The sequence below is a fragment of the Mustela putorius genome, unplaced genomic scaffold (assembly GCF_011764305.1).
Source record: "Mustela putorius furo isolate JIRA1106 unplaced genomic scaffold, ASM1176430v1.1 tig00003949_pilon_pilon_pilon, whole genome shotgun sequence".
Lineage (NCBI taxonomy): Eukaryota > Metazoa > Chordata > Mammalia > Carnivora > Mustelidae > Mustela > Mustela putorius.
The window spans coordinates 1944692-1965387 of record NW_025422093.1 but is presented as its reverse complement, the minus strand read 5'-3'; the positions used below and the strand labels follow the sequence as shown (position 1 = coordinate 1965387).

General features: G+C 34.8%; 1 protein-coding gene across 2 annotated transcripts in view; it reads right to left on the bottom strand.

Moving 5' to 3' along the window:
* The window catches only part of CTNNA3 (catenin alpha 3), a 1821555-nt gene that overhangs the window by 123593 nt on the left and 1677266 nt on the right, over positions 1–20696 (bottom strand). For both annotated transcript variants that reach the window (XM_045069885.1, XM_045069886.1), the window contains exon 15: positions 9936–10117. In XM_045069885.1, coding sequence (XP_044925820.1) covers positions 9936–10117 — 182 coding nt within the window. The remainder of the gene's footprint in view (positions 1–9935; positions 10118–20696) is intronic.

Sequence of the window (20696 nt, the reverse complement as noted above, 5' to 3'; positions counted from 1 at the left end):
TTTCAGAAAAAGCACTGTAGTGTCTGAAAAAAAAACCCTTAAAACAGAACTGGGAGTTAAAAAAAAAAGAGTGAAAAACAAGGTTGTATCCATTTAAAAACAATTGGAGATATATCACAGTCTGTATGAACTGAAATTAAACTGAATCTGGATTCAATTCAAGCGCAAAAGATTATCGGAGTCCAACATTCAATTTTGCTCCTCTTCCTTTACTGCAGTTTGAACACATATTATTCCTGTTCTGTGGATGCCTTTGGCAGTGACACCTACAGATTGTGAGAAAGTTGGGCTGTTTAGCTTTTGCAAAACATGAAATGTGTCTATTTCCCAATGAGTTACCACACTGTGGAGTTGTGAATCCTTTTCTAACACCCCAGCTACAGATTACAAAATCCTCAAAGTCACTGAACATTCTTTCTAAAGACAGTATTCAGCATTCTTTTCTAAGTTGATTCTAAATATGTAGCTTTGGGAGGGTAATTGAGGCAGAGCAGGAGAAACTGCCCTGAAATCTGTATTTTCATCACTTGTTGGCGACATGTCCTTACCTTTCCACCTTTTGTTCTATTTTTGACCTCATTCCCCTCACTTCCCAGTCTGGGCCCAGTCAGTTGTTCTAATAGTTTCAATTCTCCCATTCCCTTGAATCCTGCTGCAAACTCCTTTCTAGCCTAGGAATTCAAATAAATCCAATTTTCTAGTTTTCTCAGAACATGTGAAAGGAGAATCTATTCACTCTGTTCCTAATGAATATTTTGGGTTTCAAACTACAGGTGATGAACCATAAATGAGTTAATGAATGATCATCTTAGGTGACTACTTTTTATAATCCAGATCTCTTTCTGTGTCTTTATCTAAGCTCTCACTCGACATTGGCCTTTTTATGCTTTCTCATATCCCACAGTTGACATTGCCCCATAAATAGAAGTCATTAGGCATTTACTTCATCAAATTTCCTCTCTTTGTTCATACATTTCCTTTCACTGTTTTTTTTTTTTTAGTTTTATTTTCATTTTTTAAAGTATCAGTTTCACCGCAGTTAACATACACTACTATAGGGGCAACCTGGGTGGCTTAGTAGGTTAAAAATCCCACTCATGGAATCTTCTTGTCCATCTCCCTCTCTTTCCTCTCCTCTCCCAACTCAAGTGCACCTTCTGTTGGGTGCGTGCTTTCTCTCTCTCTCTCTCTCATTATATATATATATATCATATATATATATATATATAATGTTATAATGTTATATTGTTATATAATATATATAATGTTATATTAATATATATATATTAAAAAAACATAATGTTATATTAGTTTCAAGAAAATAATACAGTAATTCAACATTTCCATACATTAATTAGGGCTTATCACATTCCTTCTCTTTTAGAGAGAGTTCTCCTCCTCCTTTCCATGGTTCCTTGAAAAAACGTTCCTATAGACCTCTATGTAAAAATGATAGAGGCACCTGGGTAGCTCAGTCAGTTGAACGTCTGACTCTTGATTTAAGCTCAGGTCATGATCTCAGGATCATGAGACTGAGCCACACTTTGGGCTCCACACTCAGTGCAGAGTCTGCCTGTCCCTCTACCTCTGCTCGTCCCCCCACCCAAATAAAAAATAAATCTTCCAAAATAAATAAATAATAAATAAATAAATGTGATAGATTTATTTTTACATCTGTACATATGATATTGTACTTAACTTTTTTTTAACTACTAAACTTACTACAGTTACATATTACAAATACTAATGTATTTATTATGATTCTAATGTGTTTCTAGTTTTTATTTGCACTCCACATTTTCTTTTCTAATTTTATTCTCACTTTCTGATTTCTAACATCACTACATTACTTGCATCTACTGATACTTGAATTTTGTTTCAGAGCTTCCTCAGAAATTAAAAAAGACATTCTATGCATTCTTTAGGTAGCAAGTATAATGTTAATTATATTAATGTTAATGTTCTCAGTTCTTCCTGCATCTAAAAATAGACAATTTAACTCTGATCTCCAACAATTACATGGTCCCTGTGCAAGGGGTCACTTCAAATAGTCTTTTCTACTGTCATTGTTGTTTTTCTGCTAATGCTTATTTGAATAAACCAACAGATTTTTCTGATTTCTTTGTTCATAATTGTTTTTTGAATCTTAATTTTTTTACTTTTGATGTAGCATTTCTGAATATGTAATTTGAAATCCATCAGTTAAATAGGTCATATACTTGGGGTCCCTATTTCTTAAACATAACCTTGATTAACTCAAACTCTTGTTGCTCTTTCAAACTGGACCATGGAATTATTTCTTGTTTCCTTTTAGAGGCACAGCTTAGTGCCACAAGAGAGGCACTCTTGGCTTTTGCAAGAATCTCACTTCCAGCTCCCCTGACTATATGTTTCCTCTTAATCTCACATGGGTATTAAAAATTTAAATCTTTAGTGTCCAACACTTAAGATCTATATAAGGGTTAAGGAAAAAATGAAAAGTGTGGATTTCCCTGTCAGAATGACTAAAATGAAAAACACAAGAAATAACAAGTGTTTTGGCAAGGTGGTAGAGAAAAAGGAAGCCTCATGCACCACTGCTAAGAATGCAAGCTGGTATACCCACTATGGAAAACAGTATGGAGGTTCCTTAAAAAATTAAAAATAGAGAGGCACCTGGGTGGATCAGTCAGTCAAATCAGTGTCCAACTCTGGGTTTTGCATCAGGTCATGATGTCATGGCTCCTGGGATTAAGCCAGGCAACAGGCTCTTCACTCAGTGGGGAGTTTGAGGATTCTCTCCCTCTGCCCATCCCCCCACTCTCTCTCTCTCTCAAATAAATAAATCCTAAAAATAAAATTAAAAATAGGATTGCCATATGATCCAGTAACTTCACTATTGTGTATTTACCCAAAGAGAACAAAAATATTAATTGGAAGAGATAATATGCACCACTATGTTTACTGTAGCATTACTTACAAAAGCTAGATATGGAGACAAGCCACATCTGTCCACAGATGAATGGATGAAGAAGATGTGGTATATATACACATACATACACAATGGAATATTACTCTGCCATAAAAAATAAAATCTGTGCAGCAACAAAATGGATCGATTTAGAGGGTATAGTGCTAAGTGAAATAGGTCAGTCAGAGAATGACAAATAGCACATGATTTCATGCATATGTGGAATTGAAGAGACAAAACAAATGAACCAAGTAAATAAAGAGGAAAACAAAAACACAGACTCTTAAATATAGAAAATAAGCTATAGAGAATTCCCAGAGGGGAGATGGGTGGGGGAATGGATAAAATAGGTGAAGAGGATTAAGAATGCACTTATTGCACTGAGTTATGTACAGAATTGCTGAATAATTATATTGTACACCTGAAACCAGTATAGCACTATATGTTAATTATACTTTAAAAATAAATTAAAAAAATGGAAAAGAACATTTCAAGAGCTTAAACTTATGTTTACTCCATTGTTGATATTTGTTTTTGTTGTTGTTGTTGTTGTTGTTTTTTAAGATTTTATTTATTTATTTGAGAGAGAGAGAGATCACAAGTAGGCAGAGAGACAGGCAGAGAGAGAGAGGAGGAAGCAGGCTTCCCGCTGAGCAGAGAGCCCAATGCAGGACTCGATCCCAGGACCCCGAAATGATGACCTGAGCTGAAGGCAGCAGCTTAACCCATTGAGCCACCCAGGCGCCCAATATTTGGGTTTTTGTTTTATTCTTGGTTTCTGAATTCAAGTGTAATTTCTTTTTTTTCTTTTTATTAATTAATTTAAATTATTTTTTAAATTTTCCTAATTCATTCAACCAGTATGTATTATGTATTATTATATATATTGTCATATATATTATATATTGTCATATATACATACATGTACACATACTACAGCATATATAACTATATACAACTATTTTGTATATATATGGTTTAGGCTGTTATAAGTTCTGGGTATAAAACAATTAAGTCAGATTTCATATTTTCATACATTTTATAGTCTATTAGGGATATAGAGGAAGGGAATATATAAATAAATGGCCTAGATAATCCAGGATGTGGTAACTGCTAAAAAGAAAGTTAACAGTATCTTGTAATATGAAGAGACAGGTTGGGAAGAAGGCTACATTGGATGGTCAAGAAGGTGTCTATGATGGAACATTCCAGCTAAGACATGAAAGAAGAGGGCGCCTGGGTGGCTCAGTGGGTTAGGTCCTGGGATCGAGTCCTGCATCGGGCTCTCTGCTCAGCAGGGAGCCTGCTTCCCTTCCTCTCTCTCTGCCTGCCTCTCCATCTACTTGTGATTTCTCTCTGTCAAATAAATAAATAAAATCTTAAAAAAAAAAAAAAAGACAAGAAAGAAGAGTCATTTAAAGTCATGAAGGCTTACCCCCATATCTGTTTTTGCTTGTTTCTTTCTTTCTTCCTTTCTTTCTTCCTTTCTTTCTTTTTCTTTCTTTCCCTGTTTCTCAGTGCATACGCTCAACCACTTTATCTCATTTTTTTGGTTATAGCTTTTTATTCCCCTTCTACAATTACTTTCTATCTCTTCACATTTCTATCTCTTCCTCTCTCCCTTGAGATATTTTAAAGTCTTGTCTTGATTGTGCTTCCTTTAAGATACTATGCTATTTTTATTTTCTTTTAATTTTTTAAAAGATTTTATTTATTTGATAAAAAGAGAGAGAGGTAGGGAACACAAGCAGGGGGAATGGGAGAGGGAGAAGAAAGCTTCCCACTGAGCAGGGAGCCTGATGCAGGACTCAATCCCAGGACCCCAGGATCATGACCTGAGTTGAAGGCAGACACTTAATGACTGAGCCACCCAGGCACCCCTATGTTATTTTTATCTTATCAGCTTGTCTTCCATGACCTCTTTTAACAACTGTTTTTTTCTTTCACCATTTAGTGAAGCTACTCAAAGTACCCACAAATGGAGAACTGACAAAATTATACTATCTTTTCAATCTTCATTTTTGTAAAGATTTTATTTATTTGAGAAAGGGAAAGAAAGCACAATGGGTGGGAGGGGCCGAGGGAGGGGCAGAGGGAGAAGACTCCCTCTGAGCAAGAAGCCCTACCCCATGGTGACTGATCCCATGACTCTAGGATCATGACCTGAACCGAAAGCAGATACTTAACTGACTGAGCCACCCAGATGCCCCTTCAATCTTCATTTTAATTAAAATTTCTTCAAGTAAGACAACTTATTGATCACTCACTGACACTCCCTTAACTATGGCCCAGAATCCTTCTCATGTTACAAATGTTCTTATAATCACTTGAGTGATCTGTTTTTATGTCTATTTCCTCTGCCCACCTCTTGGAATTTTGCTTCTTGTGAATTTGTCCTTGTTTATCCTTCTACTTCTACATTCTGTCCATAAATATAGTTATATACCCTCTAAATATTTACACTACAGAATTAAGATTTCTCATTACCCTACTTATCAACTGATATTAAAACAGCTCTTAGGGGCGCCGGGGTGGCTCAGCGGGTTAAAGCCTCTGCCTTCGGCTCAGGTCATGATCCCAGGGTCCTGGGATGGAGCCCCGCATCGGGCTCTCTGCTCAGCAGGGACCCTGCTTCCCCTCCTCTCTCTGCCTGAGACAATCCTTACCTCCACAAAGAAAATAAAAACAAAAACAAAAACAATCCTTACCTCCACAAAGAAAAGGCAGGTACTTTTAACCTTGTATGCTCATTTCTTGTGATTATCTCCATACCTTAAGCAACATACTTTCTTTCCTAAGTTATAATTTATTGACTTTTCCCTCATCCTTTCCTTAGTTTGAGGAATTTGTATATTTTCATTGTTTATATTTATAGTCCTTGATAAGATTGATAAGGATTGTTTTTCATAAATTGTTGTAATTTAGTTGGTTTCACTTTGCTCTCTCTTCTCCCTCATACACACACACACACACACACACACATACAGTGGATGTTATTTATAATATGTATATTTTTTGTATATAAGGAAAATACATGTATGTGTAGTATTGTTTGTGTCAAATTCCTAGGTATATGGTAATACCTTTCAATACATACATTTAGGTTTAGTCTTACCTATGAAAATATTTTCAGGAAGCCTGGGTGGCTCAGTTGGTTAAGCAACTACCTTTGGCTCAGGTCATGATTCTGGAGTCCCAGGATCGAGCCCGGCATGGGGCTCCCTGCTCAGTAGGGAGTCTGCTTTTCCCTCTGACCCCTTCCCTTTCATGCTCTCTCTCTCATTCTCTCTCTCACAAATGAATAAATAAAATCTTAAAAAAAGAAAATATTTTTAATTTATACTTTTAAATACTAGTTGTTTTATTATTTCTTAAATTATTCTTCAAAGGGTCCAAGGATAAGTATACTGGAGCTTCTTTGCCTCCTCGTTATTTCAAGGTCATTTTCCCTCTTTCCTTATTTCTTTATTTTTATCTCATAACTGTCTCTTAGTTAATCTCCTGCTTGATTTTAATGACTCTTATGGAATTTTTATTTGAATCCATTTCCCTCTGGATACTTCATAATTTGTCATTTTTGAATTTCTTTTATTCTTTAATTTTGATGAACTTGTTACATTCCTCAATCCCTTTTTTGTTTATTTTTCATTCTTCTTGTTTTTTTTTATTTTGAATACATATTTTAAATATACATCTCCAACTTTTTATTATTTGAATATAGTTGACACAAAATTAGCTTTAGGTATATAACATAGTAACTCAACTTCTCTACACATTTCGCTATGCTAACTTAGCTATCATCCATTACCATTCAACACTATTACAATATCATTGACTATATTTCCTATGCTATGCCTTTCATTCCCATGACTTATTCATTCCATAATTGAAGCTTGTATCTCCTACTCCCTTTTACCTATTTTTACCATCTCTCTACTCCCTTTCCTCTGGCAATCAACAGTTTGTTTTCTATATTTATAAGTCTGATTTTGATTTTTGTCTATTTACTTATTTTTTTGGTTTTTAGATTCCACATATGAGTAAAATCATATGGTATCTGTCTTTCTCAATCTATTTTACATAGCAAAAATACCATCTAGGTCCATCCATGTTGTTGAAAATGGCAACTTCTTCTTCTTCTTCTTCTTTTTTTTTTTTTGTGTGTGTGTGTGTAATCTTCCATTGTGTATATATACCACATCTTATCTATTCACCTATACAGGGACACTTGGGTTGCCTCCTATCTTGGCTATTGTAAACAATTCTGTAGTAAACATTGAGGTCCATATATCTTTTTGGATTAGTGTTTTCATTTTCTTTGGGTAAAAACCAGTAGTGAAATTATTGGATCATATGGTATTTTTGAAACTTATTTCAATTTGATGTGTTGCATTGCAGTTTTATTTTTCTGTTTTGTATTTGTTTTTAGACATAAGGGTCTCATTAGCTGAATTGTCTTAATTAACCTCTTTTTTCTTCCAGCTTTATAGAGGCATAATTGAAAAAATACAACTGTAATATATTTAAAGTGTACAGGATGGGGATTTGAAATATGTTTATATAGTGAAATGATTATCACAACCAAGTTAATTAATACATCCATCAGTTTACATAGTTACTTTTTTTGTGTGTGCATAAAAGTGCTTAAGATTTACTCTCAGCCAATTTCAATTATACAATACAGTATCTTAACAATAGTCACCACACTGTATATTAAATACTCAAAGCTTATTCATCTTATAACTGAAAGTGTGTGCTCTTTTACCAACATCACCCCATTTCTTCTATCCCTCATTTTCTACCATTCTACTCTGTTTCTATGATTTTGATTTCTTTTTAAGATTCCACATAGGGGTGCTTGGGTGGCTCAGTGGGTTAGGCCTCTGCCTTCAGCTCAGGTCATGACCTCGGGGTCCTAGGATCGAGTTCTGCTTCGGGCTCACTCCTGGGCAAGGGGCCTGCTTCCTCCTCCTCTCTCTTTCTCTCTCTGCCTGCCTACTTGTGGTCTCTCTCTGTCAAATAAATAAAATCTTAAAAAAAAAAAAGATTCCACATAAAAAATATTTTATCATATTTTACATAAATATGTATAAAATATACATATTTATAATGATATATAATGTATGTATATGTATATATATATATATATATATAATATTTTCTTTACTCATACTTCTTTTGAGAGACACCAACATTGTTTCCATACCTTGGCTATTGTAAACAATGTTGCAATAAACATTCATGGCCATACCCTCCTTATAACAAACGTATCTCAAAACTTTGTCCAATTTTATAAATCTAAAAGTTACTTTATTTTAAATTATTTTAGGTTAAATAATATTTACAGATTTATGGGTCATATTTTTATGGGGAGAAATTTGTGAATTATCTGCTTATGTATTTTGTCCATTCTAGGATATTTGGTTTTTTTAATCTTTATAATGTCTTTATGTATTCTTTATACATAAATGGCATCATGTTTTTGTTATTTTTTGTTACAAATGTTTACCCAATTATCCATTTATATTTTGATTTTATTTAGAACATTCTATTGATCTACAGAACTTTTTTTTTTTAATTTTTTATTTTTTATAAACATATATTTTTATCCCCAGGGGTGCAGGTCTGTGAATCACCAGGTTTACACGCTTCACAGCACTCACCAAAGCACATACCCTCCCCAATGTCCATAATCCCAGCCCCTTCTCCCAACCCCCCTCCCCCCAGCAACCCTCAGTTTGTTTTGTGAGATTAAGAGTCACTTATGGTTTGTCTCCCTCCCAATCCCATCTTGTTTCATTGATTCTTCTCCTACCCACTTAAGCCCCCATGTTGCATCACCACTTCCTCATATCAGGGAGATCATATGATAGTTGTCTTTCTCTGCTTGACAATGTAGTTAAATTTAATAATCCTTTTTTGTAAATTCTTCCTTTTTAGCTAGAGCTTAGAAAGCCTTTCTCAATCTTTTTTTTTTTTTTTTAAGATTTGTTTATTTATTTATTTATTTGACAGGCAGAGATCACAAGTTGGCAGAGAGGCAGGCAAAGAGAGAGGAGAAAGCAGGCTCCCAGAGAAGCAGAGAGCCCGATGCGGGGCTCGATCCCAGGATCCTGGGATCATTACGTGAGCCAAAGGCAGATGCTTTAACTCACTGAGCCACCCAGGCGCCCCGTCTTTCTCAATATTAATATCAGTAAAAGATTTCTGTACATTTTTCCATTTGTTATGATTTTAAACTTACATTTATTACTCGATCTAAAATTTATATTTGTGTATAATGTATGGTGATATAAATGAATGTTTTTCTAAGTCTACCAGGTCTGCTTCAGAATATTCTTCTGCTCTATGGCTTTTAAAATGAGACCAACACTAAATTACCTTAATTATTGTAGTTTTGTATATTTTAGTAACTGGTAGGGCAAGAACTATATTATTTTACTGCTCTTTGGCTAGCTCATTACAATAATATTTTGAAGCTATAATAAACATTTTATTGCTTTTGGAATTTACACATAATGTATGATTCTTTCATGTATATCATTAAGTCACTGTGATTTAAATATATATTTGGTTGATATCTCGCTAGAAATAGATATCATTGAATCTTGATGACACACAAGTCATTACAACTGAAGTTATGTAGCTATGGAAAATAAATACTCAGATGCTTCACTGAAATCAGTGTGATTTACCAATTTCTTTGTAAAATAATACACCAATATGAAACACAGAAAAGATTCCTAAGGTGACAGGGTATAAAGGAGATTTCTAAAATAATTTTTGGCCATTTATGAGAAACTTTCCCATATTTATTTACCAAAACCTCTAGAACTACACACCTACAGCTTTCTAATTCTATATTATTTGTGTTTTCCCACCATTTAGTTTTTAGCACCTGCCTCTTAGAGAAACTTAGGTTTCACTACTGTGACAAATGTTTCTACCAATTATAAATGTTACGCATCATTTTCCACATAATTACCTTGTGAAGTCTGTCATCTCCATCATAATCATACACATCTTCTTGGCCAGAACAATGATATCATTGCTGGTATCATCCCAAATCTCAATCTCAGCATCCAGTTTACTCTTTACTTTCTTGAAATCAGCAACTTGCTCAGCAATCTTTTCCTTTTCTGCCTCAGGCAATTGAGTCATCTTAGCCTAAAACAGGTGATATAGATTTATAATCATTCCACTATACCAAAAAGCATTTTAGGAACAAGTGGTCATTATAGGATATTCTTAAACTTGTTCATTGAGAAGCAGAGACATGTCATAATTTTTTAAAGGAGTGGTGATGCAACATGGAGGCTTAAAAATCATAGAATCAAAGTTTCTAGGCTTAATTTTTCCTATGAAAAAAATCTATTAAACAATAAATGTTTGCTCTAGAACTACAATGTTAAATTTAAGAATAACAATAATTTAGTATCTGACATATTTAATTCTTCTCCTTAATATAAATGTGAGACTTCTTAAAATTCTAATGCAATATAATTTTAAATTAATTCAGGCTTAATACATTAAAAAAGCATATACCTTATTTAATTGTACCAATAATATTTTTTAAAAGGTAGAAGTATAACAAAACTATCTGGAAATGTCTACTGGCATTATAATGTCTGTTTATACATGTATGTATATACATTCAGACAGATCCTTACACAAACACTGCATATATGTTGGGTAAACAATAATAATATGCATTTATAAATCATATGTATTAGATAAGCACATGTTTAAAATCATAAGGATGTATATGGGTATTTTGTACATATAAATACATTCAAGTGTGTATGTGTATACAAACTATTTGAGGGAAGAGTAAAAATATTATGGGCAGGGTTTATTAAAGCAGCCTTCACTAATTAGCATCCTGAGTTTTGAGGTTCTCTTCTCCCATGCCTAGCTAACTTGCTGGGTTGGCTTAGTATTATTCTTTGGATATGTCACATTTTTAACAGCGTGTAACTTGCATTTTCCACTTGGAGTCTGAAATGTGGGAAGGATAGAAAACCATCTAAACCATCATATTCGCAGCATTAGCACCTGGGACCTATAACTTTTTGTCAAATGAAGAATCTTTTTTTTTTTTTTTTCAAAATTTTATTTATTTATTTGACAGACAGAGACCACAAGTAGGCAGAGAGGCAGAGAGAAAGGGGGAAGCAGGTTCCCTGCTGAGCAGAGAGCCTGATGCAGGGCTCAATCCCAGGACCCTGAGATCATGACCTGAGCCAGAGGCAGAAGCTTAACCCACTGAGCCACCCAGGCGCCCCTCAAATGAAGAATCTTCAAGTAAAAGTGATTTGATAGCATCAATGTCACAAAATTTTAGGCAACAGCCTGTGCAATCATATTCTTAAAAAAAAAAACAACTATATACATTCTGATAGGATGAGTACATGGGCCTTAGAGGGAGTAGTTAAAATGATAAATCATTTAAGTAAATTTTACTTATTATTCACACCAAATATGTGATACCTACAATGCCTATGTACTTTCAGATGCTAGTCTCTAGGACATCCATATATTAGCGAATAAGGAAAATCACCTCAAAAAGCTTTGAAATATTCCGGACACTAAGCCCAAAGTAGTTGAAATACACTATTTATTTAATCAATAGTGTACAAGAGCAAAAAAGCTTAAATATATGAATGAAGGAATTATAAGCATGATCAGTGGAAAATCCAACCAAAAAAATGAAAATTAAAGAACCAATATCAAGTGTCTGTCATTTATTGTCTATTTACTATAAGACTAACTCAGGGTTTAAAATAACTTGGTGTCTGTGAAATCTCAGCATAAATTATCCATGCTTCAGTTTTAACCCAGTAATGAAAACAAACAATGAAGCTTTCCAAATCGAAGCTTCCTTTAAATTTTTTTTTTAAGATTTTATTTATTTGACAGAGAGAGATCACAGTAGGAGAGAGGAAGGGAAGAGATCACAGAGAGAGAGGAAGGGAAGCAGGCCCCCTGCTGAGCAGAGAGCCCGATGTGGGACTCGATCCCAGGACCCTGAGATCATGACCCGAGCTGAAGGCAGCGGCCTAACCTACTGAGCCACCCAGGCGCCCTCCTTTAAATTTTTTTAGCATAATGTTTGACACATGACGAATGTTCAATAAATGAAAACTATTTCCTATTCAGTAAAAAAATTATGAAATATATTCCCTATCTAGTACTTAACATTTTTCATTTTTTGCATTTTTTTATTTGAAGAATTAAAATAAGCTATGAGAATGGGCTTTTAACTGATGAGCTATACAGGTGTCTCTTCCTTAGAATCTGAATCATTTGTAGTTTCCTTTCTCAGGCAATATGGCCTACTAAAAGAAAAGCAACTTTTACTACTGCTGGCATATAGCAAGGCACATGAGTGGAGACACAGCTCCCTTATGTCTGAAATCAATAGTATGCAAACACATTAAGTAAATTGTAAGCTACTAACCCATTAAAGTAGCTCAAAAATTGACATGCATTTTCTCCATCTTGACTACTGGTCATTACCATTCTCTCCATTTTCATTAAAAAAAAAATGTTTAAACTTGTCAATAATAATAGATGTAGGTAGATTCAACTGGGACCCCTTTTTATGGTCTTTGTCTCAGAGGTAATAAAACCATGAATTGGGATCTAATAAATAATTTTGAAGTATACAGTGGAATATCATGGAAAATGATTTACCATCCTCACTGAAAAAAAAAATGGCTATTCAAGAGGTGTGGTTAAGTGTATTTTAAGTTCTGTTCCTTAGAATCCTACTGATTTCCAATATGACCTTAAGGAAGTCCCTTAACCTTCCTGTCTAAGTTTCTCCAGACATGAAATGACAGTAATTGCAGCTGCTATCCACCTGCCATGCAGGGACCAGAGTAGATTATTGGATAGCAGTGAGGCTGACCCTGTCACGCACAGGAGTCTCATCGGTTGCACTCGATTTCCTTAATAACATCTCAACTCACATGGTGAATTATAATTACCAGATGTTTACTTCTGGCAGGATAAGGACCAAAAGTTGGGCCATAGTTTATAAAATTGAAAGTTCTAGTAAATTCTCACTCTCCCACAGGAGGAACAACAACATCAAAAAACCATTAAATGACTGACATCTTTCCTGAAGATTTTGAGTGCTTCTGTGAATGATTTATTCTATTAATCAAAATAAGACTTAGGAGAACACTTCCTCTTCAGAAATTCTGAACAAAAATTCTTTATTGGTTAATTGCATGCAGGATAAGGAAAGAAACAAAGCTTAACACAAATCAGGTAAGTGGAATTTCTGATGTTATTGCTGGCTGGCAATATGTCTCAGCTTCTGCACGAATCTGTAGATTAGAACTGTGATATAAGTAGCTATCAGAGGCTTTTGGAATCACTGCCATCCCAGTGAGATTATATTTTGTGTCAACTGACTTTTGGAATTTTCTGCCAAGACAAGAATAGCTAACACTTAGATATGCCAGACACTTTTCCAGGCACCTTACATATATTTAACTTCACTCTTCATCACAGCCCTATGAGGTAACTATACTATTATCCTAATTTTAGTATATTATGAAACTGAGTGTGCCGAAGGTTAAGTTATGAACTCAAGATCATAGTGTTAGTAAATGGTAGAGCCAGTATGGAAACTTAGAAATTCTGGCTCTAGTGTTCTTGTCCTTTTACGACGCCAACAAACATGAGCAACATTGCCCACAATATAACAAAATATTCCCAGTCAACTTGATGCTATTTCTGTCACCTTCTCCTTTTGAATCCGATTATTCTCCAGTCTAGTCACATATATTCTAGAATCTGTTTCCTCATCTGTAAACTAGAGACAATGATATTCACCTCACAGGTTGTCTTAGAGATCAAACGAATGAATGTGTATGAAGCACTTTTTATTCTACTTAGTTGTTTTTAAATGCCCGCTGTTAACTTACACTAACAGACTCAGTTCTTCATTCTCTACAGTGATCCTCAGAATTCTATTTCTAATGTTATCTTCCTTTTTAAAAAAATTTGTATTTTTCCATTACCATATTAAGCATTTTCAAGTATCTGTATTTCCCCCATCTATATCTGTATCTACACACACACGCTTATATATGATATGACAATATATAATTTATAATTTCAGATCTAAATCAGGGCTTAGCAGAATTTTTCTGTAAAAGGCAAGACAGTAAATAATGTATGTTTTTTAGGCCATACCATAGCACTCCCTTGCAAGACTCAATTCTGCTGTTGTCGTAATAATGCAAGAGCAGCCCTATGCCATGCAAACCAATAAGTGTGGCTGTATCCCAAAAAATTTACATGGGCATTGAAACTTCAGTTTCATATAATGTTCATGTGTCCTAAATATTATACTGATTACATCTATTGTGATTTTTTTTTCAACCACTTAACAATGTAAAAACCATTCCTAGCTCACAGGTTATACAAAAATAGTTGACGGGTCAGATTTGACTGTAGTTTGCCAACATTTGCCCAGTCCTTTATCTTCTTGATTTCTGTGTTTCTCCATAGTACTGCCTGACACCCAGTCTTGCATCCCTTTAAAAAAAAAATTTCCCTTTCTTTATGTATCCCATTCTGTCTGGCAGACAAAAAGTTGGTCCATTTCATCTCCAGTATTTTTATCACAACCATGTCCTAGTCTGTTTCCCAGGTCAGTTTTGTCTTTCATTTTCAATCCTTTTGTCTTGTTATCACTTGATCCAATCTATCTGATTTTCATAGAATTGTGTAACTCTTCAGCTAAAGACAAGAGCTTCTAAGTCTCCTTACTAAATAAAGAATATTAATTCCTCCAATACCATCCTTCAGTTTCTTTAACTAAAGTAGAAAATTTATATAGAAAAATGCCCAAGTCATAAAGGTACACCTGAAACTATTTTCATAAACTGAATGCATCCTTGTACCTAGCACCCAAATCAAAAAAAAAAAAAGGTTTGCCAGCACTCCTGGAAGCCTCCTTGGGACCTATTTAAGTTACTCTCTCCCAAGAACCATCACTCTCTTGATTTCAAAAACTATAGATTTTCCTGTTTTTGAATCTTATAAAAATGAAATGATGGTATATGTGATCTTGTACCTGGCTTTTTATGTCCAATATTTATATATTTGAAATACATATATAGTGTTGCATGGTGTTATGCTTATTCTCCTTGCTCTGTACACACAGAATTCCACTGTGCAAATGTACATCATCTACTGATGTGCTTCTATTAATAATCTTTTGGGAAGTATTCCATTTCTGGCTGTTATGAAGTGAATATTCTCTTATTTTTCTTTTGGTGGACATATTCATGTACTTTTCTTGAGTATATATCAAGTAAAATTACTGGGCCTCAGAGATGAACATAAACTTTGCCCATAATCACTTTTCAATGACATTTTATCTTCCTTTCATTCCCTGCACCCTCAAGCTAAACAATTTGCTGTTGCCGGTGAATATATTGAGATATTACCCATTAATGATTTTGCTGATCTTTCCTCTCCCCATCTTTTTTGGTCCAAACTTAATTCTATTTTCAAGCCAAATGTATGTAGTCCATCCTCTCTTTTCCTCCAGCTGTATATAATTATTCTTTTAAAAGTTTCAGAATGTGTGTGTTATCAGTTCTCAAGATATTCATATTAGTCTCTCTTATGGTCTAATTATGTTTAAATATGAATATCTTATTTTACTCACTAGAAGAAAGGTCTTTGAAAGCAGAACCACCTTTCAGAATAATAATAATGGTCTCTCTCTCCCTCATGTACATACCTACGTATACGTTTATTTGTATTTTATTGGTCTCCTTCCCCTAGAATGTAAGTTTCCTGAAAGTAGGACATGTATATGATAAATGTTTATAGTTGTTAATAGAAATAGGAAGTAAAGAACAGGCTTGTGGAAATAAAATTGTATAGCATCGATCTGACATTTACTTTGCCATTTACATCTATATACTTTTCAAGCTTCTATCTCTCCAAGGTGGAAATTAATTTCTCATCTACATTTTTTCTTGTCCACTCTCAAACTTGGGTCCTCATTATTTTTCTATGACTGTATTAACAGCACAATTGATCTTACCTTCTTCCCATCTGCTTTTTATTTCACTATGCTCATTACTACTACTAAAAATATGAATATGATTATGTTATTTCTTAAACATTTTCTATGACTTTCATTATCTCTTTAAAAAGACGAAAAGAAAGGGGAAAAGGTGTTATGATAAGAAAAATGCACAAAAAGTTGTCACACAAGCTTCTGTCCAAGCTCTTACTCTGCCAAGTACTAGCTTTGTAGCAAGTAACTGAACCATCCTCAACCTCAATTTTATCATATGTTAAAATGATGATAAACTTATTACAGGTTTTCTGACAATTAGAATTATGTCTTTAAGTAATGATGCCTGGAATATATTAGAGACTTAGTAAATGGTACTTATAATTGATGTACATAAATGCCTTCACTTTAGCCTCCAAAACTTTCACAACACTGTGGAGGACAGTTGAACCTCTGCTTTCGGCTCATTGAACCTCTGCTTTCGGCTCGTTGAACCTCTGCTTTCGGCTCAGGGACCTGGCATCGAGCCCCACATCAGGCTTTATGCTCGGCAGGGAGCCTGCTTCCCCCCTCTCTCTTCCTGCCTCTCTGCCTACTTGTGATCTCTATCTGTCAAACAAATAAATAAAATTAAAAAAAAAAAATTCACCTTGCTATCTCACAGAGTTTAGGCAGTAACCAAGTAAATTATATAGATAAATATATGCCATAAGCAACAAACATATAGAAATATAAAGTCATTATTATTCTCTTATTCTCAGAAGCACCAGAATCCAAATCACTTATTTTGCAGATAAGGAAACTGAGTCCCAGGAAAGAAAAAATGACTTGAAAAATATTATCCAACTGCTTAGTGGCAAATTTGATCTTTTTTCTTTTTTTTTTGATTAATTAATTTGTTTTTTTAAATAAACATATAATGTATTTTTATCCTCAGGGGTACAGGTCTGTGAATCGCCAGGTTTACACACTTCACAGCACTCACCATAGCACATACCTTCCCCCAATGTCCATAGCCCCACCCCCCTCTTTCTCCCCCCCCTCCCCCAGCAACCCTGTTTGTTTTGTGAGATTAAGAGTCATTTATGGTTTGTCTCCCTCCCAATCCCATCTTGTTTCATTTATTCTTTTCCTACCCCCAAACGCCCCATGTTGCATCTCCACTTCCTCATATCAGGGAGATCATACGATAGTTGTCTTTCTACTATTGACTTATTTCGCTAAGCATGATACCCTCTAGTTCCATTCACGTCTCACAAATGGCAAGATTTCATTTCTTTTGATGACTGCATAGTATTCCATTATATATATATACCACCACGTCTTTATCCATTCATCTGTTTAGGACATCTAGGTTCTTTCCATAGTTTAGCTATTGTGGACATTGCTGCTATAAACATTTGGGTGCACGTGCCCCTTCAGATCACTACGTTTGTATCTTTAGGGTAAATACCCAGTAGTGTAATTGCTGGGTCATAGGGTAGTTCTATTTTCAACTTTTTGAGGAACCCCCATGCTGTTTTCCAGAGTGGTTGCACCAGCTTGCATTCCCACCAACAGTGTAGGAGGGTTCCCCTTTCTCTGCATCCTCGCAAGAATCTGTCATTTACTGACTTGTTAATTTTAGCCATTCTGACTGGTGTGAGGTGGTATCTCATTGTGGCTTTGATTTGTATTTATCTGATGCCGAGTGATGTGGAGCATTTTTCATGTGTCTGTTGGCCATCTGGATGTCTTCTTTGCAGAAATGTCTGTTCATGTCCTCTTTCCATTTCTGGATTGGATTCTTTGTTCTTTGGGTATTGAGTTTTTGCTAAGCTCTTTATAGATTTTGAATACTAGCCCTTTATCTGATATATCATTTGCAAATATCTTCTCCATTCTGTCAGTTGTCTTTTGGTTTTGTTAACTGTTTCCTTTGCTGTGCAAAAGCTTTTGATCTTGATGAAATCCCAATAGTTCATTTTTGCCCTTGCTTCCCTTGCCTTTGGTGATGTTCCCAGAAAGAAGTTGCTGCAGCTGAGGTCAAAGAGGTTGTTGCCTGTATTCTCCTCAAGGATTTTGATGGATTCCTTTCTCACACTGAGGTCCTTCATCCATTTTGAGTCTATTTTTATCTGTGGTGTAAGGAAATTGTCCAATTTTCCCAACACCATTTATTGAAGAGAGGCTGTCTTTTTTTCATTGGACATTCTTTCCTGCTTTGTCGAAGATTAGTTGAGGGTCTGTTTCTGGGCTCTCTATTCTGTTTCATTGATCTATCTGTCTGTTTTTGTGCCAGTACCATACTGTCTTGATGATGACAGCTTTGTAATAGATCTTGAAGTCTAGAATTGTGATGCCAACAACTTTGGCTTTCTTTATCAATATTCCTTTGGCTATTTGAGGTCTTTTCTGGTTCCATGCAAATTTTAGGATTATTTGTTCCATTTATTTGAAAAAAATGGGTAGGATTTTGATAGGTATTGCATTAAATGTGTAGATTGCTTTAGGTAGCATAGACATTTTCACAATATTTATTCTTCCAATCCAGGAGCATGGAACATTTTTCCATTTCTATCTTCTTCAACTTCTTTCATGAGTACTTTATAGTTTTCTGAGTACAGATTCTTTGCCTCTTTGGTTAGGTTTACTCCTAGATATCTTCTGGTTTGGGGTGCAACTGTAAATGGGATTGACTCCTTAATTTCTCTTTCTTCAGTCTTATTTTTAATGTAAAGAAATGCAACTGATTTCTGTGCATTGATTTTATATCCTGACATGTTACTGAATTCCTGTACAGGTTCTACCAGTTTTGGAGTGGAGTCTTTTGGGTTTTCCACATATAGTATCATATCATCTGCAAAGATTGATAGTTTGATTTCTTATGTGCCGATCTGGATGCCTTTAATTTCGTTTTGTTGTCTGATTGCTTAGGCTAGGACTTCTAGTACAATGTTGAATAGCAGTGGTGATAATGGACATTCCTGCCGTGTTCCTAACCTTAGGGGAAAAGCTTTCAGTTTTTCTCTATTGAGAATGATATTTGTGGTGGGTTTTTCATGGACAGCTTTGATAATATTGAGGTATGTGCCCTCTATCTATCCCTACACTTTGAAGAGTTTTAATCAGGAAGGGTCAAATGCTTTTTCAGCATCTATTGAGAGTATCATATGGTTCTTATTCTTTCTTTTATTAATGTATTGTATTACATTGATTGATTTGCAGATGTTGAACCAAACTTTGCAGCCCTGGAATAGATCCCATTTGGTCGTGGTGAATAATCTTTTTAATGTACAGTTGGATCCTATTGGCTAGTATTTTGGTAAGAATTTTTGCATCTGTGTCCATCAAGGATATTGGTCTGTAATTCTCTTTTTTGATGGGATTCTTGTCTGGTTTTGGGATCAAGGTGATGCTAGCCTCATAAAATGAGTTAGGAAGTTTTCCTTCCATTTCTATTTTTTAGAACAGTTTCAGGAGAATAGGTGTTAATTCTTCTTTAAATATTTGGTAGAATTACCCTGGGAAGCCATCTGGCCCTGGGCTTTTGTTTGTTTAGAGATTTTTGATGACTGTTTCAATCCCCTTACTGGTTATAGGTCTGTTAAGGTTTTCTATTTCTTCCTGGTTCAGTTGTGGTAGTTTATATGTCTCTAGGAATGCATCCATTTCTTCCAGATTGTCAAATTTGCTGGCATAAAGTTGTTCATAGTATGTTCTTATAATTGTCTGTATTTCTTTGGTGTTAGTTGTGATTTCTCCTCTTTCATTCATGATTTTATTTATTTAGGTTCTTTCTCTTTTCTTTTTGATAAGTCTGGCCAGAGGTTTATCAATCTTATCAATTCTTTCAAAGAACCAACTCCTATTTTCATTGATTTGTTCTACTGTTTTTTTGGTTTCTATTTCATTGATTTATGCTCTGATCTTTATGATTTCTCTTCTCCTGCTGGATTTAGGCTTTCTTTGTTGTCCTTTCTCTAGCTCCTTTAGGTGTAGGGTTAGGTTGTGTATTTGAGACCTTTCTTGTTTCTTGAGAAAGGCTTGTACCTCTATATATTTTCCTTACAGGACTGCCTTTGCTGTGTCCCATAGATTTTGAACTGTTGTGTTTTCATTATCATTTGTTTCCATGAATTTTTTCAATTCTTCTTTAAATTCTTAGTTGACCCATTCATTCTTTAGAAGGATGCTGTTTAGTCTACATGTATTTGTGTTCTTTCCAAATTTCCTCTTGTGACTGAGTTCTAGCTTCAGAGCATTGTGGTCTGAAAATATGCAGGGAATGATCCCAATCTTTTGATACTGGTTGAGACCTGATTTGTGACCCAGGATGTGATCTATTCTGGAGAATGTTCCATATGCAGTAGATAAGAATGTGTATTCTGTTGCTTTGGGATGAAATGTTCTGAATATATCTGTGATGTCCATCTGGTCCAGTGTGTCATTTAAGGCCTTTATTTTCTTTGATCTTTTGCTTGGATGATCTGTCCATTTCAGTGAGGTGAGTGTTAAAGTTCCCTACTATTATTGTATTATTGTCGATGTAGTTCTTTGATTTTGTTATTAATTGGTTTATATAGTTGTCTGCTCCCATGTTAGGGGCATAGATATTTAAAATTGTTAGATCTTGTTGGACATACCCTTTGAGTATGATGCAGTGTCCTTCCTCATCTTTTGTTATAGTCTTTGGCTTAAAGTCTAATT